Raw genomic sequence first — 25,599 nt, forward strand, 5'->3', positions numbered from 1 at the left:
CCCCCCTGCAGCCCAGGACTTACTCTCTACAGCACACACTTCCCAATAGCCACTTTACTATCTGGAAATGGAATTCACAGACAGTACAAGACTGAATCTCCTGAAACGCCATGTTTATAAGTAAAAATAGTTTAATATTGGCAGTTCCTATGGTGCAATTCATATCTAACTACATACATAATTAAAAAAAATCAACGTAATATCTAACTGTAATATAAAGAAGAAATATGTTATTTAAAATAAAATAATATGTACTGTATTTCAATAGCAGCCCTAGTGGCACAGTGGTTAAGAGCGTGACTGCTTACCAAAAGGTCAGCAGTTTGAATCCACCAGCCATTCCTTGGAAACTTTATGGGGCAGTTCTACTTTGTCCTATAGGGTTTCTGTGAGCTAGAATCGACTTGATGGCAACGGGTTTGGTTTTGGCTCAGATACAACCTCACTAGAGCCAGTCAGATGCCTATACCAAGTTATAATGAATTGGTTTGGATTTAAGAGAAGTTAATAAAAGCAAAAGATCAGAAGCTACTCTGTACGAAAAGAACAAAAAGATAAATTAAAGGTAAAGTAGTTGATAGAATAAAAACTCTATATTCAGTGTTTATTAAAACTGTGCAAAAATAATTTGTATTTATACCTAAAACAGAGTTAAAGTCTAGGCTTGGATAATTATAAACAGGAATATAGGGTTTTCATCTTAAACATGTCTGGCTGAACAGTAAGTGTTAGTGAGGTTGTGGAAAAACTGGAACCCTTATTCATTGCCAGTAGCAATGTAAAATGGTACAGCCATTGTGGAAGCCAGTTTGGCAGTTCCTCAAAAAAGTTGAACATAGAATTACCATATGATCCAGCAATCTGAATCCTAGGTATAGGAAAGGCAGGAATGCAAACAGAAACCTGTAAACCACTGTTTCAACCATTGCAACACTTTTCACAACAGCCAAAAAGTGGGATCAACCAAAATGTCCATCAACAGATGAATGGATAAACATGCATACAATGGAATACTATGCAGGCTTAAAGAGAAATGAAGTTCTGATACATGCTACAACATGAATGAATTTTGAAAATATCCTGCTGAGTGAAATAAATCGGTTGCAAAAGGACAAATACTGTAGGATCTAACTTATATGAAATAAGCAAATGTGTAGAAACCAAAGATTATTAATAGTTAATAGGGGTGGGAGGGAGGGGGAAAAGGGAAGTTTTTGTTTGGGGGCATTGAGTTTATGTTAATGGTGGTGGAATATTTTGGAAAAGGATATTGATAATGGTGTTACTACATGAAAAATGTAATCAATGTCCTTAATTTGTAAAGGTGGAAATTGTGCTGGTGAATGTCTTGGCATGTATATCTTCACCACAGTTAGAAAAAAATGCCTGGCTGGACATTCAAAAGTTAGAGGGAGGCATGAGGCATGGGTAATTATTTGTTGGAGTGTCCTTCGCATTCGTGGGCATCTAACGTCTCTGACACGCCTGCCCCATGTACTAAAAGCCAGGTGCCCCACCACCATCACTGTGACCTTAGCCATTTCTGCAGTGCCCGCTAGGGGGCGGTACTGGCTGGTGGAGAACCAGTGCCCAGTGAGGCCACCTCGTGGGCCCTAAAACCTCGCTTAGGACCAATTCTGAATGCGCAGTTACCGGTGAGCTGAAGATTTCCTTCTCGTTGAAGATTAGATGCAGCTCAGCGGCGGGAGATAACTTTTCTACTTCCAGCCAAAGCCGCACTTCTCCCTGCTCGAGCACCTCGACGTTCCAGCCGGAGATCAACTTGATTACTGGGAGGCACAGGATGAGAAGGGGTGAGTGGGTGACCCTTTCTATCCTCCTGACTACCGACCAGCCGCAATTGAGCGCACAGGTGGCATATAACGTGCAAGATTTTTTGGAGAACCAGAAGGAGACACGGCCCGGGTGCGGGTAGGATAGGAGGACGTTCACTTGAGACTTAATCTGAGCCAAGCATTTCCTCCTCTATGGTCTCTGGGGCAGGGGTCCTCAACCTGACTGTGCACTGGAATCCCCGAAAACTTGCAAACATAACAGTGCCTGGGTACCACCTCCAGAGAGTCTGATTTAATCAGGCGGGGGTTCAGTCTGGGTATCGGTTTTTTATATTATTTTATTTTAAGATCCCCAGCTGATTCCAACGTGTGGCCAAGATTGCAACTCCCTTCCCCAGGGACTGCACACTATTCCTCTAAATGGAGGGGAGCAGAGGTTTAGATGATCAAAAATCCAAAAGAGCCAGTAATAACTCCCATTAGAAAGAAACCATCCACATTGCCCTCCCTGGCGCCCCCTTGGCTCCCTTCTGTCTGCACTTTTTCCTTTCATGGAATGCTGATTTCCCCATCTCTGACCTTCCAGCCCTCCTCTCCCTCAACCTTTGCCTCTCGATTATTTTCTGGCCGGCTCTGCTCGGGACATCCCAGTGGGCCTTAGGGAGCTGCTCAAGGCTGGTGGCTTGGGCTGCTTACCTGGGTTTCTGATCTCATGACTCAACTTCTTCAGCTTGTTCAGCTCTGAGACAGGGAGGAGCAAGGAAGAAACCAGAGAGAATGAAATACCGTGGCTAGTGAGGTTCTCCGGAGCCACCCTTGGGCTCCATGCTGAGTGAAAGACCCTCCCCTGATGTCCTAAAATCCCTCCTCCCCCACTGGGGGTCACTTGGCTACACAGGGGTTGATGATGGCCGCAGGACATCAAGGCCTTGGGACACTGAGGGAGATGCTGAGGCTGCTGCCAGGCACCCTGAGATTGCTTATTCTCCCTCTCCTCCAAGACCTAGATCACGTCCCACATCCTCAGAAGCACTTTACTATGGGCCACACTCTGCATTATCTCATCTAGTCCTCACACAATGCTGTGGGGTATACATTATTGTCCCCCTTTTATAGGTGGCACCTCCCAGACCCCTCCAGGCCCCACTGATTTCAGGCCTCATTACTAACCCACAGCAGGATGGTGTTCTGGTGTTGGAGACCTGGATTACACACTGAGCACCTCAGCCTAGAACTCGCTAAGGCTGTCTTGCAGAGTGCTGTCTCCCTCGCTGTTTCTTTGTGTTCTTTGTCTCTACAGCTAAGCTGAGCTCTGAACCTACCCCAGTGTCTGGTGCTCCATGAATATGTGTTACATGGACGAATTGGCAGGGTCCCAGCCCACGCCTCATTTTCCTTTATAAACCCTGGAGTCCTTAACATAATACCAGGCTCATGGCAACACATTTGGTCAAAACAAAAACAAGACAAAAAATATCTAATTTGTGGGTGGCTTTTTTTTTTTTTAGTGTGCATATGAATCACCTAATTAATTGTATCTGCATAACACTACTGTTTCAGTTGGGGTAGCCAGGGATTGTAATTCCCCTTTACAGATGAGGAAACTGAGGCCCAGAGAGGTGAAATGACTTGCCCAAGGTCAAACAAGGTCAAAGGGCCTCATGTGCAATCATCAGGAAAGGCAGTAGGTGAGGACTGTCCCTCACCTGCCGTGGAGATAGCAGAGAGTCTTATCGGTCACCAGCACTGATTTGATCTGGTTTAATTCACCAAACATGGATGATCTCTTAGACATGGCATCCACTCTCTGGTTTGCCATGGTCTCTACCCTTCTTTATTGTAATACTCATTCCTGAGACCAACTGCTATTTGCAATTTATCATCAAACTTTCATGGTGGTTTTTCTTAGGCACCAGGAAAAGCAAGTAATTCTGGTATCCTTGCCTTTATCAGAAGTGGAAAGATGAGAGAGAGACAAGAAGAATGTGGACTCTACCAGGCAGGAATTTTCATCTGTTGAGTGCCACTGATGTAATCCCTAGTGCCTAGGATGGTACCTGGCATATGGCAGGTGTTCAACAGATATTAATTGAGTAAACGAATGGACGAATGATGAGTAGATGAGGGCCTATGTCTCTCTGAAAATTGCTGCTTTGTTCATTTTTGTTGCTTCTTGCTCAGCTTCTGTAGGCATTTGTGTTTGGGACCTTGATCCAGGTCTGTCTCTCGGGGGAGTTGGTAGTGGAGCAAGGGCATTACCTTCCTCGGTCAGTGTGTGGCTCGCTGAGATGTCTTCATCAGCATCAGTGACTACTACTGAGTATGTGCCCAGATCCTCGAGGCCAGGCTCTATCAGGATGACCTTGGACCTGGCAGAGAGGGGAGGGTGGAGGCTCTGAGAGGGGTCCTTGGCCTTGTGCACTGGAGGCCTGGAGCTAGAGGGTCCCTGTTGGCTTTGGTGTCCCTGCATCCCACCCTAGACTCTGGCCAACCTTGTGGCCTCCTTGGACCCTTGTGCCCTGGGAAGCTCTGGTCTGGAACCTTCTATGGCCCCTGATATCTGGGATCTCGGGCACGGGGTCTGCCTACTAGCTGCACTGCCCTGTCTCTCGCTTCCGAGGCTCAAGACTGACAGATCCAAGGATTTACAAGCTACTGGGAGAGGAGTGAGGTATGGGGGCATTTTCACAGGAGGCTTTGTGGTCATTTGTCTCCAGCTTCCCATTTTACAGATGAGAAAACTGAGCCCAGAGAACCTTTCAGAAATAAGCTGCTGTCTCCCCAGGTTAGAAATCAAGTCCTGGCCCTGAGCGTTTCCTCAGATACACCAAGGCATACGTGATGCCTTACAGAAAAATAATCTCCAAATGGATACTACCCTTTCAGTCCCTTAAGTGCATTCTCCACTCAAGTCTCTTTAAGACTACAGTCTGCATGCTTGTAAGAGACCACGTGGTCTCTTCTGAACCCATTGTCTATGAGTCCTGCTCTGTTGACTCTCCCCAGAGCTTCTGCCAGCTCATCTGTCCGTAACGGGGCCTGTCAAGTAGTTGTGCCTTCTCCTCTCCCCTCACTTACTTGTCAACTTCGTCCTCGATCTTGGCCCTCTGAGGGTCTGGGGGGCCCTTGTAGTCCTTGGACCATTGAAACTCTGAAGAGTCTGGGGCCTCAGGGGCTTCGAATGCCAGGTAGATACGGCCTTCTTCATCCACGCCAACTGAGATCTGCCGGGCGTCTAAGGCCAGGATCCAGTGGAAGGACCAGACATTTATAAACAAAAAACCAGGCCATGCCCCTCCCCTGCTTAAACCCTCCAGTGGCTTCTAACTGCACTTGAATTAAAAAAAATAAAACCCTCACCCCTTGCTGTGGCCTCCAAGGCCTTCTATGATCCAGCTCTTTCTCAGTTCAAATGTCATCTCAGAGAAGGCCTTGCTGACCACCCCAGCTAAGGTAACCCCCACCCGACCAAGTCATCCCCTTGTATTTCCTTTACAGCACCTGTTATTACCCTAAATTGTCTTTTTGATGCAGTCATTGACTTGGTTCCTCCCCTACCCACACGCACTAGGGCAGGGACCTCGCTTTCTCAGTCATTGCTATATGCTGCTGCAAGGTGACATCACTAAATGCTTACCGAAAGAATGGATGATTCAAACAATGGAATGAGAACATGTTTTATAGTTAAGAGAGCTGAGTGATTTGGTCATACATTACCTCTGTGGCCTGTTCATTTAACCTCTCTGAGTGGAGTATAAAATGGGGACCATGATCCCTCCCTCCAGGCAGTGGCGTCGCTAGGGTTGGTGTCACCCAGTGCCGTAACTCATGGTGCCACCTCCCCCTGCTAATTACCACAATATCGTAGCTAAAACACCAGAAAATTTGACAAAATCAATGACTATAAAAACACTGGCAGCAATGAAAACAACAGCACGTGCTTGTAGCAGGGGCAGACAAAACCACGTGATTTGAAGTGTCATTGTAATTGGGTAGCAATGACAGCTCTGAAGAGAGCACTTTTGAAGGCTCAAAAAGTAAATTAGCATAGAGCTTTAGCCTTGTAGGTATATTGATATATGTAAGCTGGGCTTATGAAAAGATTTTTTGTTGTTATAACTAACTTCTGGGATATTTTTTATAAAAAACAATAAATTTCTGCTGAAACACTGCACCAAAATTTTATAAACTGACATTTTGGTGTCACCCCTCTGACGGTGTCACCCTGTACAGTCTGTATCCTCCTCCCCTCACCTCCCTGGTGACACCACTGCCTCCAGGGCTTGTTGGGAAAGCTAGAGAGAGTGTAAGAACTGAGAGCTGCATGGCATGCAGAGTAGGGGAAGATCCCAGGAGCTGTGACTGCAAGGCCGGCAAAGCCATGTGTGGTATTGGAAATGGAGTTGGAGATTATTTTAAATATACAGAAAGAGTTGTGTGGCCATGAGAACATGAAAAAATGGGAGAGACCATCAAATCCTATAGAAAAGATAACTGGTGGGTGATGGGGAGAGAAAGCAGACAAGAGGGAAGAGGCATTGCTGAAGAAGGTGGAGGGTCAGTGGGAGGAGGGACCCTCAGTGAGCTTGGAGCCCTGACCTTCTGCAGATCCTCACCCATCTCCCAGCTCCCTCTGAAGTCTACCCTGTCCTCCCTGGTACCCTTCGCCCACCCCTACCTGGCTTGTCCTCCAGGAGCACGGGGTCGGTGGGCATTGATGGCTGCCCCAGGCCAGCTGAATTCACAGCCTGTACCCGGAACACGTAACTCTTTCCTGACTCCAAGTCAGAAATCTGGGGGTGGAGGTGGCCAAGAGTGAGCACGGCGCATCAGTAAAGATTCACCCTTCCTGCACCCCTGGCCGTGGGGTGCAGGGCATCTCAGACTGCCTTGTGGGGTAGGGACGGGCACGGGGCACATTGCTTTCCTGGGTTCTAGACCCTGAGTTCAGTTTTCTAATGGCCTCTCCACCTGGATTATCTCCCAGGTGTGGCACCTGGAACTTCACCTGCTCTAAAATTCTTCCTTTCTTACTCCTTGCCTCTCTGCCCCCTGCTACTTTCTCTCTTTTTTCCTCTCTCTCCCTCCCTCCCTTCCTTCCTGTCTTTTTAAATTGTTGTAAAAAGGTATATTATACATTAGCCTATTCAGTATTTTTCACGTGTAAAATTTAATGACACGAGTTACGTTAATCATGTTGTGCAACCATCTTCAACAACTGTTGCCAAATTTTCCATCACCAAAAGCAGAAACTCAATGTCAAGTTTTAACTCATTACCTGCCAACGAGAAAACCTCTCTCTTTCTATGCCCCTCCCCCCACCTCTCCAGATGATACCAAAATCCATCCCATCACTGAAGAGAGAAGCCTGGGAGCCATCTTTGCATCTTTCTCTTTTTTGCACCAAGTTCTGCCCATTTTATTTCCTTAACGCTTCTTGAATGTGGCATCTGTCCCCCACGTCCCGCCATGCCCTTGGTTAAGGCTTTATCTTTTCTCATGTGGATTATCCCAACAGTTTCCTCAATGACATCTCCGTCTCTAGACCCTTCTTTCCCGGTCTATTTTCTCCTGTGCCAATCTTTCCAAGATGCCAATCTGATGCTGCTGAAATCTTTCACTGCCCTTTTAGGTCAAGTTCAGATTCTGAGGTTTAGTACCTAAAGTCTTCCCAGTCTGGCCTTAGCCTCTGTTCTCATTCTTCTTTCCATGCCTTCTTCACTTCTGACTCCCTCAAGGTCCCTGAGTTCATTGCGTCATTTCACACCTCCCTCCCTTTGCCCTTGTTGAGCCCTCTGTCTCAAATGCTCTCTCCTCCTTCTTGGTCTAGCTAACTCGAACTCACCCTTTACTACTCCGCTCAGGAAATGTGAGGGTTTCCAGAAGCTTCTCTGACCTTTCTCCTTTGAGGTCCCAGAACCCTTTGGTCTCCCTTCAATGGTAGCATTTTTCACACAGTATTGTAATTGCCTGTTACCCATCTTTGCCCGTTATCAGACCATGCATTTCTTAGGCCAACAACCATGACTGACTTAGCTTTTTATGTCTAGGACCTGGCTCCAGACCTGGCACTAAGTAGGTGTCAAGAAGTGTTTAGGGAATTAGTGAGTGAGTGAATGTCAGCCAACCATCCAACACAGAGACTCATGCCAAGTCCCTGAGGACTGTACCGCCCTCGCCTGGGCCAATCCTGAGCCTTTGTGGGGAGGCGGAGGGACCATCCCTTGGGCCTGGCTCTCAGGTCATCTGTCCAGCGCTGGCCAGCTCTACTGTGGGGGAGACTAGCCCTGTGGAACCGGAAACTGCAGAATTTCAGCGCATTTCACTGGCCAACTCTGTTCCTCCCTATTCTTTCAAAGCAGTACAGAGGAATGTAACTTGAAGGATTTACTTCCCCTGCAGTTCCATCCCCAGAGAGGACCAGAATTAACAATTGGTAAAAATCTTTTTGGGCTTTTTAATACACATAAAACATTTAGAAACGTTTTATGTCCTGCACTCTGTTAGTACTGTTATGTCTTCTTTCTGCACTGGAAGTTTTGGGTTTCTCCAGCCTGTCTTCTTTTCTCCTGGTGCTAACTCACGGAATGCTGATATGTAGTCATGAAAACTGCACACCCCTCTGCCTGCTGGTGAAAGACACCTCAGGAAAATGAGCTGGAGAACATTTTCCTCCTTTCCCTAGGGCTGCAGAAAATCAAACCTAATCTGCCTCACAGACCTGTCCTTACAGACGTTACTTGAACAAAGGAGGCTTGTGAGACCCTTTGTTCGGCTTCAGAGATGAATGCTACCGTGTGAATGTGGCCTCTGTTGACCTGAAAGTTGGAAATTCTTGATTGTCTAAGTTAGTAATTTGTGTCTGCTGGTAATGTTTCGACGGACACTACTGTTTTCTGAAATGGATAAATACCGGTGAGTTGTCTTTGTGATGCCAGATGAAGACAGTTTTCACTTCCCTTTTTTCCTACGTGTGTTGGGGTTAAAACCACCACCACCACGAATGAATAAAACCAATGATTCTGTTAGATTTCTTATCCTTCCAAAGTTTAGAGTTTGTTTCTCATCTAAATTAGCAAAAAGAAAAAAAAAATGCATGGGGCCCCTGGGAGGTACAAATAATTAACAAGCTTGGCTGCTAACGGAGAGGTTGGAGGTTTGAGTACCCAGAGGTACCTCAGAAGAAAGGCCTGGAGAAACATTTCCAAAAAAAACCCAGCCATTGAAAATCCTATGGAGCACAGTTCTACTCAGACACACATGGAGTCACCATGAGTCAAAATCGATTAGACGGCAACTAGAAAAAAGAAAAAAAAAATATATATATATATATTCAGTCATGCGTAGCTAATGTCCAGGATCCATTCTGTGAAATAGGACATTATGTGATTTGGACGTTGTGTGAACACCTCAGGGTGCAGGGCTCCTGGGTGCACAGGCGCAGGGGCTGATTGCAGTGTGCAGCCTGGCAACTCCCACTCTGCCAGTCTGCCTGGCAGGCGCACCGCAGTGCTGTGAAGGTCACTGCAGGGAGGCTCCAGGCGTGGGTCAGAGCAGCAGGAAGCCCCCTCGGAAACCCAGTGACCCCACCCCGGCCAGGCCCTGCAGTGTCTGCCAACCTTGGGCGCTCAGGAGCAGGGTTAAGCACCCACACCTCCCAGTGGCAGGGGTGCCTGTCCCCGTCGGTGGAGGGCAGTGGGGCAGGCCTGCTGCTGAGTCAGGCTGTGGGTACCCTCTGGAGGGTTACACAGGACCACAGATGTATATGTACACGTTGCCCGAATGGATTGGATGTTATGCGTGTTTGACTGTGAATACGTGTGTGTGTGTGTATCTCCACACACACACACATATATATACATATTATATGTTACCTAACATATAAACATCCCACTCTATATCCTGTTTTTTCTCTTAGCCATATATAATGGCTGTATTTTCATGTCAATGCGTACATATAAAAGGTCTACTTTATTCTTTGAACTATTGCTACTCCTTACTAGCTCCTTAAACTACCTTATTCTTTATACTACCTGGTACAGGCTGATTAGTGAATTTTGAGGGATGAGTCTGACCCACCTGGGGCAGGGTAAGAGCACCAGGCAGCCAGAGCCAGGAGGTTTGGGCCCTATCTGCTACCAACTTGCTGTGTGACTGTGGATACATCATTCACCCTCTCTGGGCCTCTGCCATTAGTGAAGGCAGCAACATCTGAGGGCCATTCTGGCTCTGATGTTCTGAGGTTTTGCTCTGCCCAGTGGCAGGGAAGGATGCAGGGCCAATCGGAGGACAAAAGGGCAGGGACTCACCCTCAGGTGGTTGTCAGAGATGGGGTGTGGGGTGACTGGCTTCCATTGCTCAGAGCCTTCCTCCTGGTAACTGATACAGAAGCCTGTGACTGGTCCAGCTCCTGTGTACAGCGGGGACTCCCACTGCAGCATCAGGGAGGTGGCCTGCACCTCGGACACCCGCACATCATAGGGGGGCCCTGTGAGAGACGGAACAGAGAGGGAGTCAGGCACGTGGCCAGTCAATTGGGCAGTGAGCTGAATGGTCAGTCAGCAAGATTATCATTCTGTCAGTCACAGCCAGGTCTGGACGCACCTGCTGTGGGCATAGTGGGGACCTGGCTGGCCTTGGCTTCATGACAAAGCTTGGCTCTGGGCCTGATATAGGGTTAACTCTTCAAAATGTGCTCAGATAACCTTTTTTTGGAAGCTTCTCTGACTCTCCCCGTCCCCATCCAAGACAGTGTTAATTCTCCTAATGTCTTTGTCATTTTAGTATTTAGTGTAGAGGGTAAGGGTGTGACCTCTGGAGTCAGAACGCAGGGGTTCATGTCCCAGCTCCACCCTTTCTAGTAATGGGGACTCAGCAAATTAGTTAAGCTCTGTGTTCCTGCCTCCTCATCTGTAAAATGGCTGTAATAATAGTTCTTATAGTGTTGTTGTGAACATTAATGAGATAATTTAGGGAAAGCGTTTGATACACAAAGATGCCTGGTGGTGCAGTGGTTAAGTGCTCGGCTGCTAACTGAAATGTCAGTGGCTGGAACCCACCAGACTCTCCGAGGGAGAAAGATGGGGCAGTCTGCTTCCATAAAGATTTACAGCCTTGGAAACCTGCCTATGGGGCAGTTCTATTCTGTCCTGTAGGGTTGCTATGAGTCAGAATTGACTCGATGGCAGCGGGTTTGGTTTTGGTTTTTATCATAATTGGTATTGTCTAAAGCATTACACGTTGTGATCACCTGCCATTCAGGTAAAGGTTTTGTGTAGAAAATGGAACCAAGCTGAACAATGATGAAAGGTTGTATTCTTCCTTCCTTCTTCATTTGTGAGCACGCTAATGGGGTTTTTGGGGCAGTGTGTAGGGTGACCAACTATCTCTGTTTGTCCAGAACTGAGGAGATTCCCAGGACGTGGGGCTTTCAGTGGTAAAATTGGGAAAGTTGCAGGTCAACTGGGAGTTGATCACCCTAGCAGTGTGCCTTTGGAGTTCAAGATCGATCTGTGGCCAGAATCAGAGCTCAGATGGTGTGTCAAGTTGGGGATAGTTTGTGCCAACGGTACAGGGCCAGTCTATGGCCAAGGTCAGAGGTCCTCTAAGGAATGGTTAAGACTCAGTCTGTGTCAGCTTGAGGAGGGGGCCAGGGTTCTGGAGTCAGAGACCAACAGAGGAAGCTTGAAGACCAGAGGGCTAGGCATTGTTTGTCTCCTTGGCTAGATTTGGGGAGAGGGCACAAGGCTAGATGCTGGACTCCAGGGCCTCTAGCCCTCTCACCTGGTTGGGGCATCGTCCACTCTTTGCACTCAAACAGGCTGCTGGGTGCTGACAGCTCACCAACACCTGCCCAGTTTGCTGCCCGGGCACGAAACTCATAGAAGTGGCCTTCATGAAGGTTGCCAATCTGGAAGGGTAGAAGCACACACACTGTGGAGGCTGAGGCTGGGGGAGGAAGGGGAAGAGGTGCTGGGCCAGGAGAGATTTGGAGCAGGAAGGTAGGCCTGTGTGTCTGTGCTTGAAAATGAGCCTCCTTCAGCCTCAGGGCCTCAAACGGTGGCCTCTGGCCTCCATCCGTACAAACAATGAGGCAAGGGTAGTGGCCATATTCCAGCCTTACCTTGCAGACCCGGGCCGGGATGGGCTGCTGGTTGACTGGATGCCAGTCCAGCTCGTCTGAGTCGTGCTGGTCCAGGAAGTAGCCCAGGATCTTGCCACCTCCTCGACGCTTGGGGGGTTTCCACCCAATGACCATATCTTTCTTCCCACAGTTCAGGAGGGTGAAATCGTATGGGGCAGATGGAGTGGCTATAGCGAGGCAAGGAGGTGAGGGCAGTTGCTTCCTAAAGGAGGCTGGATTAGGTAGGGGAGCCTGAGGGAGCCAATAAGCCTCCCTCAGTGGGCATCCACCCTGCTCCAGGGGTCTTTCCTTAGCCAGCTGCATCTGCTGTTAACCCTGACTCTGCCCCCTGGAGGGCACCTGGGCTTCAGGTTTCTGGGCCTGGGAGGCCTCTTCAGCCCCTGAGCTGGTCAGGCTTTGTCCATGGCCTCAGGCCATTGTTACTTCCTCCCCAGTGGAAAGGATAGTCAGGGTCAGCCCCGCTGCTCCTCAGAAGACTTATGCCCCATTAGCCTCCAGGAATGGCCTCCAGGATGTGGTCTATAAATCCCTAGCTCTCTGCCCTCCCAGGGCTGTCCCCAGAGGCTTGCAGGCTGGACCTGTTCCTTTGGACTTACCCAGAGCCTGCTTGACCCTGATGGGTTCGGTGGCTTCTGAGTGCTCACCTACCCCGGCCTCGCTGACTGAACTGACACAAAACTCATACTCCTTGCCTGTCTTCAAGCCGGGAACTGTGAACCTGGGAGAGAAGTGTGCAGCTCTCAGGGATGACTGAATACCTCAAAGACATTCCTGAACATTCTAGAACAACCTTGTGGGATAGGTGGCCACCAGCATGGTTAGATTTGAGGGTTCTGGGCTGGTTTTTATCTAAAATCATTGCCCTGTCCCCATCATGATGTCTGAAATGCTACCCCAGGGGATTTATTCCTTAAGGTTTTATAGGATGTTTGCTCTTCTGGGTGGTATAGACTGTTTGTGCTCAACCACTGACCGAAATGTGTGGTGATAGGAGTCCACCCTGCGGCACCATGGAAGAAAGGCCTGGCGATCTGCTTCTGTAAAGATTACAGCCAGAAAACCTATGGAGCAGTACTGCTCCGTAACACAAGGAGTCACCCTGAGTTGGAATTGACTGTACGGCAGTGTTTTTTTTTTTTCTCTTTTAGATCCCACCTTTAAAATGCGAATATGCTGGTAAAGGTGGCCACTGCCTGGCTCGATGCTGTGTGGTACATCTTCAGGGCTTTGAGCTTTGTTCTTGAAAAAGAACCAAAAGCAAACATCAGACCAGTTGCAGTCAAGTGAACCCTGACTCACAGCGACCCCATATGTGTCAGTGGCTGTGACCTTTCAGAAAGAGATCACCAGGACGTTCTTCTGAGGCACCTCTGAGTGGGTTAAACCTGCCAACATTTTGGTTAGTAGTTGAATGCTTAACCATCTGCGCCGCCCAGAGACGCCACAGGATTGCAGTTAGGAATAAATGAATTAATACGTGAAAAGGGTTTAGAGCCGTGCCTGGCCCAGTGTGAATACTGTGAAATGGGAGCTGTCGTTACTGTTCCGGCCCCTCTTTTGAGGAGGCCCTGGTGTGGAAAGCGGTGGGGCTGACTTACCTGTTGCCCTGAATGGGCTTGTTGTTGACTGTTTGCCACTCTGAAGAACCCGCCTCCCGGGAGTAGATATAGTAACCCAGGAGCTCAGGTGCATCTTTCACAGGATTCCAGGTCAGGGAGATGGAGGTCTGTGTGTCTCGGAAAGCTTGAACTTGAGTGGGAGGAGGCAGGGTAACTATAACACAGAAACGGGGCCGACTGAGAATGCTGAGCGACAAATTACAAGGCTGGGGGAGGGGGAGGGATGTGAGGAGAGGCTGGGAGGTGCCCCACAGTGACCAAGGCTGGTACCCGGCTTCCAGACATGCCCTGGGGCTGGAGGCAACTCTTTCTCAGGGTCCAGAGGTGCACCCCAGACCCTTATATCCTCAACATTCCCTTCTCTTTTTATCTCCAAACAGCTCTGCTTCCTCACTTAAAGCCCCCTCTTCAATAATCCTTATAAGTTGTCTCTCTTTCTCAGACGTCACCAAATCGGACAGCCTTCCTAAGTCCTTATCTTCATCTCTAGAAAACTTGATTTACTTTTCTTGAAACTCCTCTCTTGACTTCCGTGGCTCCCTGAGACTAAGCTCCTTGAGGTAGGGGCTGCTATGATTTGTTAAATGGATGAATGGATAAATGGATGGATGGATGGACAGAGGGACAGATGGATGAATGGACAGATGGGTGGATGGATAGGTAGATGGACAGAAGGACAGATGAATGGCTGGATGGATGGACGAATGGATGGATGGATGGTTAGAGGGGCAGATGGATGGCAGATGGACGAATGGAAGGATGGCAGGCATATGACCTTCCTAGCTTTCTTTTTACTTCTTAAACTCCGTACACATCCTTTGGTGGCTCCCCATCTTCCTTTGTCCACAAATGTGGGACTCCACCAAGCTTCGACTCTTTAACTTGCTTCATTTTTCTTCCCCCCTCACATTACTGGGGATCTTGCCTATTTGCATGCTTCCACCTCTGTGCAGGTGACCCCCTGGGCTTCACCTCCAGCTCTACCCTCTCTCGTGTATTCCAGAGCTTCATCTTCCATCGCCCTCTGGACAGCTGCCCTGGTGTTTTGGTAGCATCCCAAAGTTAACAGGAAAAAACGGATCTCAACATCCATCCAATAGGAATCCAGTATTGATTGAGTGCCTGCTTAGAGCCAGCACTGCACTTGGCCCTGGGGATGTGCTGAGAAATAGACATGAGGCCCCAGCCTCCGGAAGGTGTTATCAGCTCCTTCAGCCTCTTGGATTGAAGACAATGTGGCAGTGGGTGCAGGTAGAGTGGAGGGAGAGGCTGCAAGGAGGCCACTCAGAGACCCCATGTGCCCAAGAGACCCGACTCTAGCCAAGGGCAAGAACATGAGCTGAGGGTATCAATGGTACAGAGTAGTCTCAGACAATACAGTCATGACTTCAAGGTGGATTTCATGACCTGAGGAAATGTCTGTGCTATAACGTTAAGTTTTACAACTAAAATGCAAAGTTCTACATAGTCTGGTTGTACTTTCAAAAAGATGCATTAATATGCGTGTGGTTAAAAATCCAGAAGCCCAGGCACCGAAATGCTCACAGTGGTTACTCCCGGGCCATGGGATCACGGGGGGCCAGGCGTTCTTTTCCCTTCCTCTCTTCCTACCCTCCTTCGCATCTTTTCTACTGCCTTCTAAATTTTTTTTTTGCATCTTCCCATTTTTATACAAAAATTTTACTTTTAGAGTAAAAATAAATACCCTTTCTTTTTTCCTTTTCTTTTCTTTCCTTCCCTTCCATTTCAGAACTGAACCTCGCCCTAAGGCTGGCTTATGGCCAGACATTGCCCACTCAATCACAACCCACTCACTGGCCAGTCTCTGAATCAAGCCCAAATGTTAACTGCACTAGAATTCAAATAAAAACCACTGGCCCACTGACCCATTCATACTTCCCATGAGAATAATTTTTTCCTCTGAATTACCAAAGCAGAGCAAATCTACGAGGGCTTTGAAATCTCCACATGGGACCTGTGGCAAACCAGGCTTTTCTGTGATGGGTGGTGCTGCACCTGGGTTCCTTAGAAGGCCTACTTGGGAATGACAGCTAAAAGGAACTTCTGATCTGATCGAAAAGCCCCAGAATCCAGAGGCCTCAGAGGAGGGGATGGTGCCCCAGGAAGTTGGGGCCAAGGATGGAGCTGTAGGTGGGAGACTCAGGAAGGAGCTGGGGGTGGAGTATTAACCAGAACAGTGTGTTTGGCAGATGAGGACACCGTGGCTCTCAACAACTTGCTCAAGGCCACGCAGCACCGCAGACGAGAGCAGTGTCCTGCCTAGTGATCCAGAGCTCGGGATGAGACAGATCAGCCTGCGCCAGGGAGGGGGCCTTCTCAGAAGGCATGCTCTTTGTGAAGGCCTGCCACAAGAGGCAGGATCTAGGGGGCTGATCAGAGACCTTTAGAGCCGAGGGACCACCTCTAATACCAGCTGGCCTCTGTAACCTGTGAGCTGTTGACCTGGAAGAGATGTCTGTACCCCCACAAGCCTCCTGCCCAGAGAAAAGCGATTCCTGGTGTCCTAAAACTTTATAGGCCTGAGCGCATGTTGGTTTTTGGCTTCATGATAGAGAGAAGGGGTCAGGGCTGGGAAAATGGGTGCAGCTCTGTCCCAGCAGACTTGGGGTCCTGAGCCGTGGGTGCTGGAAGCCTGGCCTGCCCTGTCCCTATCCCCATCTCCTGCATCACACAGATACCTTGTTTCTTCCCCAAGGTGACGGGCTCGCTGGGCTCTGAGGGATCGCTCATGCCATACTGGTTTATTGCTCGCACCCTGAAGACATATGACTTCCCTTTCTCCAGATCCAAAAGGGCGAATCGTGTGGATTTCACAGGGGTTTCTGAGCTGATGGCCTCCCAGGTGCCACTACCTATGACAGACTGTGAAAATAGAGAGAAACTCGGTTGGTTATGTGGTTGCGTGGCTCAGTCTCTGTGCTGGGCACTCCTCACATATGTTCTAGTGACTTCTGTCTCTAGCCCAGGCTGACCCTGAACACCTGAGCTGTGGGTCCACCAGCTCCTCTACAACTCCACCTAGACGCCTGATGAGCAAGCATCTCAACACTCAACACGTCCAGAGCTCAGCTCTGAAACTTTCCCCCACACCTGTGCCGCCCACCTTGAGTTAATGGTGCTCATCCTTCCAGTTGCTCTGGCCACAGCCCGGGAGCCGTCCTTGACATCTCTCTTTCCCTCACACTCCACACCTGGTCCATCAACAAGTCTGGTTGGTGCTACCTTCAAAATTTATTCAGAATCCAACCATGACTTACTCTTGCTCTCCCCACAACCTTGATCCAAGCCACCATCATCTCTCGCCTGAATTATTTTAATAGCTTCTTGACTGGTCTCCTTTACCTATCTTTACCCTCTTCAGTCTTTTCTCAAAATGGTAGTCAGAGGAATCCTTTTAAAACACAATCCAGTCATGTCCCTCCTCTGCTCAGAATCCTCCCAAGCTCCCCATCTCTCTTAGAGCAAAAGCTTCTCCATGACCTGAGCCCCTGCTACCTTTCTGATGGAGTCTCTCCCCTCCCTCACCTTGCCCACCCACCACAGCTCTGTACCTCTTAGCTGTTCTTTGATTGTGCCTGGTCAACTTCTGCCTTTGGGCCTTTGCACGTGCTGGTCCCTCTGCCCGGAATGTTCTGCCCCCGGAAATCTCTTGACTGGCTCCTCGTTTCCTTCAAGGCTTTCCTTAAAACTCGCCTCAAGGAGGCCTTTCTGGATCACCCCATCCAAAATTTAAACAGCTTCTCCCCGACACTTTAAGCTCCCCTCCCTGCTCTATGTCTTTCTCCTTAGCACCTACCATTAGCTAATGTACTAAATATTTTACTGATTTATTTATTGTCTGTCCCCCATCTTCCTACTCAAGTGTCAGCTCCTCAAGACAGGATTTTTCTGTTTTATCTACTGCTGAGTCCCTGGGGCCTAGAGCAGTACTGGCACATGGGAGTTGCTCAGTCTGTGTTTGTTGAGTGAATAAACAAATGCATGGATGCAGTCTCACAATAACTCTGCGAGGTAAGTTTTGATTTCCCTACTGATGAAGACACTGAGGTTCAGAGAGTTTTGGTAACTGGGCTGAAGGCCACGCATCTAAAATCTGGTGGAGCTGGTATTTACACTTAGGTTTGAATGCCCCCAACCCTGCTCACTTTCCATAGCTTCGGGGATGCAAAAGGCAGCAGTAAATTCTGAGTCTCTGGACAGATAGAGGGTGAAGAGCCAAGGGTAATGAAGGCAGTCGAGGCACCTGGAGATCATCTCTGCTGAGTCTGGGCATGACAGCTGGAACCTGGACACACTAGGGGCACACACTGGCCCTGCCCTCCCTGCCCATCCCCTCTCAGGCCCACCTGAATGTCGCTGGCCTTGAATGCAGCTGGGCCAAGAAACAGCCGTAAAAATCAACACCTACCGTGTGCCAGGTCCTCTTTTAATTAAATTAATCCTCACATTAACCCTATAAGGTATGTACTAGTCTTATCTCCATTGTATGAAAGAAGAAACTAAGGCACAGAGAAGCTAAATAACTTGTCCAAGGTTGCACAGCTGGTAAGTAGCAGAGACAGGATTTGAATCTAAGCAGTCCGAATTTAAGGTTTAACCATTATATTCTCTGTTGTCAGCTGCCTTTGAGGCAGCCCCTGAATCATGGCAAGCTCATGTACAATGGAATGAAACACTGCCTGGGCCTGCACCATCTCCATGATTAGTTTTAGACCAGAACACTGTGATCCATAGGGTTTTCACTGGCTGACTTTTGGAAGTAGATTGCCAGGCCTTTCTTCCTGGTCCATTTTAGTCTGGAAGCTGTGCTGAAACCTAGCAACACACAAGCCTCCACTGACAGAGGGATGGTGGCTGCATGAGGTGCATTCACCTGGAATTGAACTCAGGTTTCCTGCACGGAAAGTAAGAACTCTACTACCAAAACACCAATGTCCCCATTGCACTCTATAACCCCGCAAAGCAAATCTTCAATGACCTATAACTTCCCCATGTCAGAGAAATAGGATCACCCTTGAATGTGAAAAGAGAGGCCCATTTGGATCACCAGAGCTGGAGATTTCTCCCTGGAAATTTCTTCCGGGGAGTTTATTCATTAATCCTTTGCTGTCTGCCTATTACGTACCAGGCGCTGTGTGGGGCACAGAGAGTAATGAGCTGATCAAGCTGGCCTCTGCCTTCAGGGAGATCAGGGTCAGGAATATCTCCTTGGGAAGCATTTACAGACCCAGGGCTGCTGGCCACTGCTGTGAGCTGTGTCTTATTTCATCCTCCCAGGGAAGGTTCTCCATTCTATGCTCAGAGAAATGGAGGCTGAGCCAAGTTAAGAAACCAGCTTAGGATCGCACAGCAGAAGCCAGGATTTAAACTGATTTTAATACCTGTGATTTTTTTTTTTACCTGTGCCATGTTGCCTTCCCTCCAGTGAAATCCACTCCACACAAGCTGCCCCCACCATTGGGGCTTCCCCAGACACCTGTCCCCACCGAGAACCTCCTGCCCTGTGTCCCATGAATGCTGCTGGTTGGTGCCCTGGCTGGTGGGTGCCAGCCTAGCTCCTTCCCAACATGCCAAGAAGAGGTGTTTGACCCAATGTGTGACCCTATGCCAGAGGGGAGGCATCCAGGAAACAGAGGCTCTTATTATTGACATTGTTGTCCCTACCTCTTAATTTTGTGTATTTCTATGAACACCCTCAAGAATTACTGTTGATAACTGGCTTCTCCGGGGCTGGAGGTGACCTCAAGCCCTATGGTGGGGCCACGTTCAGCCCCTTCCCAGAGGGGGGTTCTCTTTTATTCTCTGAAGGCCTCCCCAGGGGACATTGCCTGGGGCCTCTCAGCACATCCTGGGACTCCCCATACCTGGGTCCCCCAGCATATTAATTTCTCAGGTTAACTTGGGGCTGGGGCCCTTGGGATCTCCATACCTTCTCCAGGGAGTATGTCAGTGGGGCCTTGCCTCGGGGCCTAGGCTCCTCCCAGGCCAGGACCACATAAGCCTCTCGGATCTCGCTGGCGTGAACATTGGTTGGGGCCGAGGGGATGGTCACAGAGTCTGGAATCAGAGTTGTCCAGAGGCAGAGATGGGTGGGTCTCAGAGACCCCTAATCTCAGCCCTTCGTTCTATAGAGGAGGCATTTGGGGCTCAAAGAAGGGCAGGGACTTGCTCCAGGTCATCCAGCAAGGCAGGGCAGAGCCAGGGCCAGAGTCCAGGTCTCCCTACAGCCTTGCCCAGTACTACCTCCACCATGGGGGGCACAGCAAGATGGACCACACTCACCCAAGAGCCCCGGCCTCCTCCAGCTAGACCCCACTCACTCTCACCACCCCACACTCTGCAAGTAGACAGCTTCCGCCTCTTTGCCAGCTTGTGCCCAAGTTTCCAGAACCACAAAGGACATTGGGGTATTGAGGCAAAGAGTTTAGAAGATTTACACGTACCTTCAAAGTCATCTTTGCTGATTGTGATCTTGTTTCCCAGATCAAAGGGGATCTCTAGGATCAAGAATGAAGCACATTGGGCGAGAAATGAGGGGTGGAGGGCTGGGTCAGGAGAACGAGTCAAGGCAGGACCCACCCTGCTTAGGTTCTGAACCTCCCATAGGTTTCTAGTCCTAGCCTTGTGGCTCCTCACTAAATGGCCCTAGGTAGGGCCTCTCTGGGCCTCAGTTTACCCAGGGGTCTAAAGTGAAGCAATGTCGCTCTCAGATGCAGAGAGGTGCTGTGTTCTCTTAGGGCAAATGGGGACAGAGAGGAGAAACGAGTTGCCTGGGGCCCACCTAGGACATGGTGGGGTTTGGGGGCAAACCCCTCAGGCTGAGTCCTAAGGACTTGAGGGGGCTGTGTTCCCCTCTCAGGCTGGGGACTTCTGAGGGCAGGGCTTCTTCTTTCCTTCAGACGAAAGGCACCTGAAGCAGGTGGTCTCCTCCTCCCTCAGATTAATGTCGCCTCAGGATAGTGTGTGTCTCCTCCATCAGCCTAGGGGCTCTTGAGGACAGAGCTATACCTTCCCCCTCAGGCTAGGACTGTCTTCCCATCAGATGAGGGGTTTCTGAAAGCTGCGCTGGGTCATTCCCCGTGGACAGAGGCTTGTTATGGGAACTGTGCTACCTGACTGAGGGAAGCTCTGGAGTGTCTCTGCCAGGGCCTTCATACTCACCTATCTTCTTCCGGGCTTCATCAGGATCATCCATGACAACCAACTCTGAGGTTTTGGAAGGGAGGCTGCTTCCTGCTTGGCTGATGGCTCTTACCCGGAACCGATAGCTCTGGCCTTCGATGAGGCCTTGGATTGGGCACCGACAGGTCCCCCCAGGGGCCTTGTGGCAGGGCACCCATTCCCCGGACTCACCCTGGCACCTGGGGGAGACAGGCCATGGCTTTTGGCCCCTGCATAATACTTATGCTTTCCACTTTGAGCCTTGGTGAGGGACACTCTTTCCCTTCCACCCCAACTCCTACCCATCCCCTTCTAGCTGCCTGCCCAGTTCTCCTCTGCCATTAAAGTCCTTCTCTCCAATTTAAAAGCCTGGCTCTGACTGCAGGCTCCCAGGAGGCCTTCCTGTCTTCCTTGACCATGATGCTAATCAAAATAGCTATGCCTTTCTTTTCTGGAGCTTTATTGTGTGCCTGGAGCTGGGCTGTGCCCTTCAATCCTAGGAGTCAGGTGTGACCACCTGGGCTGTGCAAAGTGGGGATCTGCAGCTCAGAGAAGTGAAATGGCTTGCCCAAGGTCACATAGCTCGTGAGTGGTAGATTCATGGAGGCCTGCCCACTCCCTATACTGGTGCACTTTCTGGATTGACCCTCTAAGCCTGCGCTTTCTGCACTCTCTCAGGACCACTGTCCTCAGGCGCTGTGACAGCACACGTTGCTGGCTGGATGGTGTAACAATCACATGTTGGCCCAAATTCTAGCTCCATTGCTAATAAGCGACGTGACTTTGAGCAAAGTCATCTGTCCACAGATCTCAGTAGAATGGGGCATTAAAAAGTCCCCTCCCTTATATAGGATTAAATGAGATAAGGCATGCCCTTATCACAGCACCAGGGACAGAGTCAGCTAGCCCCATTGATGGCAGAGTTAGGTATTATTTCAAGCTCAGGCTTCAGAGCTGGAAGCATGGGAAGGAGGCAGGATGTTCTGTCCCTTCCTCCTCCCCCTTCTCCCGTTTCCAGTGTGCCCCCCTCCCCACTCTGGGATCAGGACTCTGTCACTGTCATCCAGGGAGGAAAAAAGCCACTAAGTTCACATGGGCTCAGGTTGCAGGCACTTATTAATATTTCTCCCCCAGAGTCAGCTCATACTGTAAAGGAACCCAGAGGCCATGGCTGGTGCCAGCAGTGGAATTCCAGGTGGCAGTGCGACAGATCTGGAGGTGTGGACACCCTTCTGTTGTCCCCAAACTGGCCCTGTCCTGAGGAGCCAGGGGTTTGCCAAGGCTAGGGATGGGGCCTCCTGTTCCTGTGGTCCCCATGCCTGTCCTCACAACTGTGCTGGGGACTCTGCCCCTGAGGAGACTGACTCACTGCTCGATGGAGTAGCCAATGATGGGGCTGCCCCGGGTGTCGCTGGGCGGGGCCCAGGTCAGGATGAGGCAGTCTCTATTCACATTCAGGCATCGGACGTTCAGTGGGGAGCCTGGGGCCCCTGGCTTCTCAGCTGCAGCATCTGAAACCCAGGGACAGGGGGAGAGGGGAGGCTCTGCCAGTCAACGTCCACTTAGTAACAAGCTGCTTTCCGCTCCTGCCCAGCATCCTCTCCTTCAAAACCCTCCAGGGCCTCAATTTTGATCTCCAGGACCAGATCCTGAGTAACAGCCCCCTGACCCTAAATAACAACATAGAGGAGGTTACCATGGTTTAGGGACCCACTCAGGGCCAGATCACCCAAGAAGCAAGGTATGGATGCACCGAATTGTCTTCCCACCAGTCTGCTGTAAACAATTTCACCCGTTGTCCACTGCGTCAAAGATGGGGTGAAACCTATGTGAAATGGCTCACCCCAGGTCAGCAAATAAACACAGTTAAGCCTGTGGGAACCTTGCTTAATTCAAGCTGGTGCATACCGTGTTTACTGGTTAATCCACCCCTAGATAGCATTATTTATTATTTTTTTTTATTAGACCCACTCAACACCATGCACCTAAATGACTGACATAATTAATCTCTGGGTCCCATAGCAACCCTCCATTTTTTAGAAGAGGAAATTGAGTCTCATAGAGGTAAAGTGACTTGTCCAAAGTCACCCAACAAGGGAAGTGACAAAGCCAGGGTTTCAACTCAGATCAGGTTCAAAGACCAGGAGGCAGAGCTCTACCAGTGACCAGAATCCTGTCCCAGGTACATGCTCAGCCCGCCTTCCCAGACCCCAAGTTCGAGGTTCTCGGCTCTGCACTTTTGGAGGTCATAGGACGTCACAGAGATTCTTAGAGAGAATCTAACCTAACACCTCTGTTTTATAGCGGGAAACTGAGATCCAAAGAGAGCAGGGGACTAGTCAAGGTCACACAGCAATCAGTCAAGGGCAGATCCCTGGTCTCCGGGCTCCCAACCAGCCATCCTGCCTCCCCAGCCCTCCTCACCTCTCACAAACACATAGGCACTCTGCTCCTGGGCCCCAAAGGGCGAGGGCACCCGGACCGTGTAGAGGCCCTCGTCCTCCTTGTAGGCGCAGGACACCTTCACGGATGCCTGGCGGTCTGCGAAGAGGATCTGCCGGCGCCCAGAGGACCTCAGTAGGCTCCCTGTGGAGAGAAAGGTGCTCAGTTTGAGTTTGCAGGGTTCCTGGCTTCACCTGGGAACCTGGAGACATTCTGGGGGTCTGGAGGCCTGGCTAGACAGGGGGTGGGGCTGGGGTGGCCATACCTGGAGGCTCCACTAGGCTTGAGGGTTGGGGTGGGGGTGGTGACCTCCAGGGCTTTGCTGAGGTGGCAGCTGAATGCTCCTCTGCCGAAACCTTAGGGGGTGGGGCAGGGCCCAGTGAGGGGTTTGGGGCTCAGTGAGGGGGTGGGGGCTTGGTGAGGTGGTGGGGGCTCAGTAAGGGGGTGGGGCTCAGTGAAGGGGGTGGGGGCTCAATGAAGGGGGTGCAGGCTCAATGAGGGGGTGGGGGCTCAGTGAGGAGGTGGGGACTCAATGAAGGGAGTAGGGGATCAATGAGGGAGGTGAGGGCTCAGTGAGGGTGTGGGGTTCAGTAAGGAGATGGGAGCTCAATAAAGGGGGTGGGGCACAATGGGGGGGTGAGGGCTCAGTGAGGAGGTGGGGACTCAAAGAAGGGGATGGGGGATCAATGAGGGAGGTGAGGGGTCAGTGAGGGGGTGGGGGCTCAGTGAGGGGGTGGGGATTTTGCGAGGAGGTGGGGACTCAATAATGGGAGTAGGGGGTCAATGAGGGAGGTGAGGGCTCAGTGAGGGGGTGGGAGCTCAATAAAAGGGGTGGGGGCACAATGAGGGGGGTGGGGGGTCAGTGAGGAGGTGGGGGCTCAACGAAGGGGATGGGGAATCAATGAGGGAGGTGAGGGCTCAGTAGGGGGTGAGGGCTCAATAAAGGGGGTGGAGGCTCAGTGAGGAGGTGGGAGCTCAAGGAAGCGGATGGAGTATCAATGAGAGACGTGAGGGGTCAGTGAGGGGTGGGGGCTCAGTGAGGGGTGGGGGCTCAAAGAAGGGGCAGGGGCTCACTGAGCATAGTGAGGGCTCAGTGAGAGGGTAAGGGTTCACTGAGGAGGTGAGGGCTCAGTGAAGGGAGTGGAGGCTCTAGTGGGTGGAGGTTGGGAGCTTAATAAAGGAGTGAGGGCTCGTGATGGGGTCCAAAGCTTAGTGAGAGGGGTGAGGGCTTAATAAAGAAAGGTACTCTGGGGCCCAAGGAGTAGGCCTTGCCCTGAAGCCACCCTGTTGGGCTATCCTTCTCTTTGCCCACATGAAGTCCCTGTCCTCCTGTCAGCAGCCCCTATTCTAGAAGATCTACAGATTTCAGAAAGCATCTCAGCTTGTCACTGCAGCTATTCCTCAGGACTCCTATGGCTTTCCTCCTCTCCCAGCCCAGCAGGTGCAGCCTCCTCAGGCTCAAAGCTGGGGCGTGGGGGTCCTGTACACCTTGTCCTTTGGCTGCAGGCCTGGTCACAGATGCAGGGCCACCTCCTCCTGCCCTAGCTGACCCGCTTCCTCCAGGCCTTGCCCATGACACCCCCAGAGGCCTCCTAGCCCCTGAGGCTGTGATTACTATCCCTCACCACATCCAGACTCTAAAAGACCCTATATGCCTGTCACAACCTGCCCTGAGCACCCTGGGTGCTGCACTGCTTCTGGTCTTTGCCTCTGTTCTCATTGCTTCCAGTGCTGTTGGGTTGTGGTGAGGATCGGACAGATGCTGCATGAGCAGGGCGAGCAATGCCCGACCACGGCAGGCCCTGGGAGCTGTAGCTCCAACCTGGCTTCATCTCTCCTCCCCATGGAGAGTCCCTGGAGGGCAGAGCTGTGTCTCCTTCATGTACCCACCCCCACACCCATCCCGGCACTCCATAGTGCTGGGTGACCATTTGTAGGGTTACTTGACCTGACCTCCACCTAGCTGTGCTCCTGCTTTCTTCTGCCTCTTTAGCACCCATGACACAGTTTGTCTTCAGTTTGGGGGAGGGGTATAGCTGGGTCTCCCTCCACTGGGGGGTCTCAGGACTGGAGATGGAGTCAGGGCTCTAGTCACTCTCTGGCTTCCAGCCTCTCTGGCTCTGATCTGGCTGTAGAGGGAGGTGAGGCTGAAGGCTGGGGCCAGCACTGGGGGTCCTCACCGTCTCGGAACCACTGGATGTTCTGTTCGGCATCCAACACACCATCCGAAAATAAGCAGGACAGGGAGAAGGGTTCCTTCTCACGGGCAAAGACAGGCTTCAGCACTGATGTGAACTCCACTTTGGGGCCAAACATGGATCCTGGGATGAGAACAGGAATTTGGGGCAAAAGCCTTTGGAGACTGTCAGCCCAGAGCAGACACCAGGCCTGGGGTGTAGATGGGAGAAAGGACCCT

The 25,599-nt window shown here is 50.4% G+C and overlaps 1 protein-coding gene across 1 annotated transcript in view; it reads right to left on the minus strand.

The window, feature by feature from the left end:
• MYOM3 (myomesin 3) overlaps positions 1-25,599 on the minus strand; it is a 57,116-nt gene that overhangs the window by 13,796 nt on the left and 17,721 nt on the right. Inside the window, exons 8-24 of the mRNA XM_003415241.4 lie at positions 25,364-25,504; positions 23,166-23,327; positions 22,111-22,252; positions 20,742-20,941; positions 20,024-20,077; positions 19,510-19,637; positions 16,259-16,442; positions 13,539-13,713; positions 12,537-12,658; positions 11,920-12,107; positions 11,580-11,706; positions 10,106-10,284; positions 6,475-6,589; positions 4,875-5,031; positions 4,056-4,165; positions 2,493-2,537; positions 1,654-1,790 (exon numbers count right to left, since the gene is read on the minus strand). Coding sequence (XP_003415289.1) covers positions 1,654-1,790; positions 2,493-2,537; positions 4,056-4,165; positions 4,875-5,031; positions 6,475-6,589; positions 10,106-10,284; positions 11,580-11,706; positions 11,920-12,107; positions 12,537-12,658; positions 13,539-13,713; positions 16,259-16,442; positions 19,510-19,637; positions 20,024-20,077; positions 20,742-20,941; positions 22,111-22,252; positions 23,166-23,327; positions 25,364-25,504 — 2,366 coding nt within the window. The remainder of the gene's footprint in view (positions 1-1,653; positions 1,791-2,492; positions 2,538-4,055; positions 4,166-4,874; positions 5,032-6,474; positions 6,590-10,105; positions 10,285-11,579; positions 11,707-11,919; positions 12,108-12,536; positions 12,659-13,538; positions 13,714-16,258; positions 16,443-19,509; positions 19,638-20,023; positions 20,078-20,741; positions 20,942-22,110; positions 22,253-23,165; positions 23,328-25,363; positions 25,505-25,599) is intronic.

The sequence above is a fragment of the Loxodonta africana genome, chromosome 3 (assembly GCF_030014295.1).
Source record: "Loxodonta africana isolate mLoxAfr1 chromosome 3, mLoxAfr1.hap2, whole genome shotgun sequence".
NCBI lineage: Eukaryota > Metazoa > Chordata > Mammalia > Proboscidea > Elephantidae > Loxodonta > Loxodonta africana.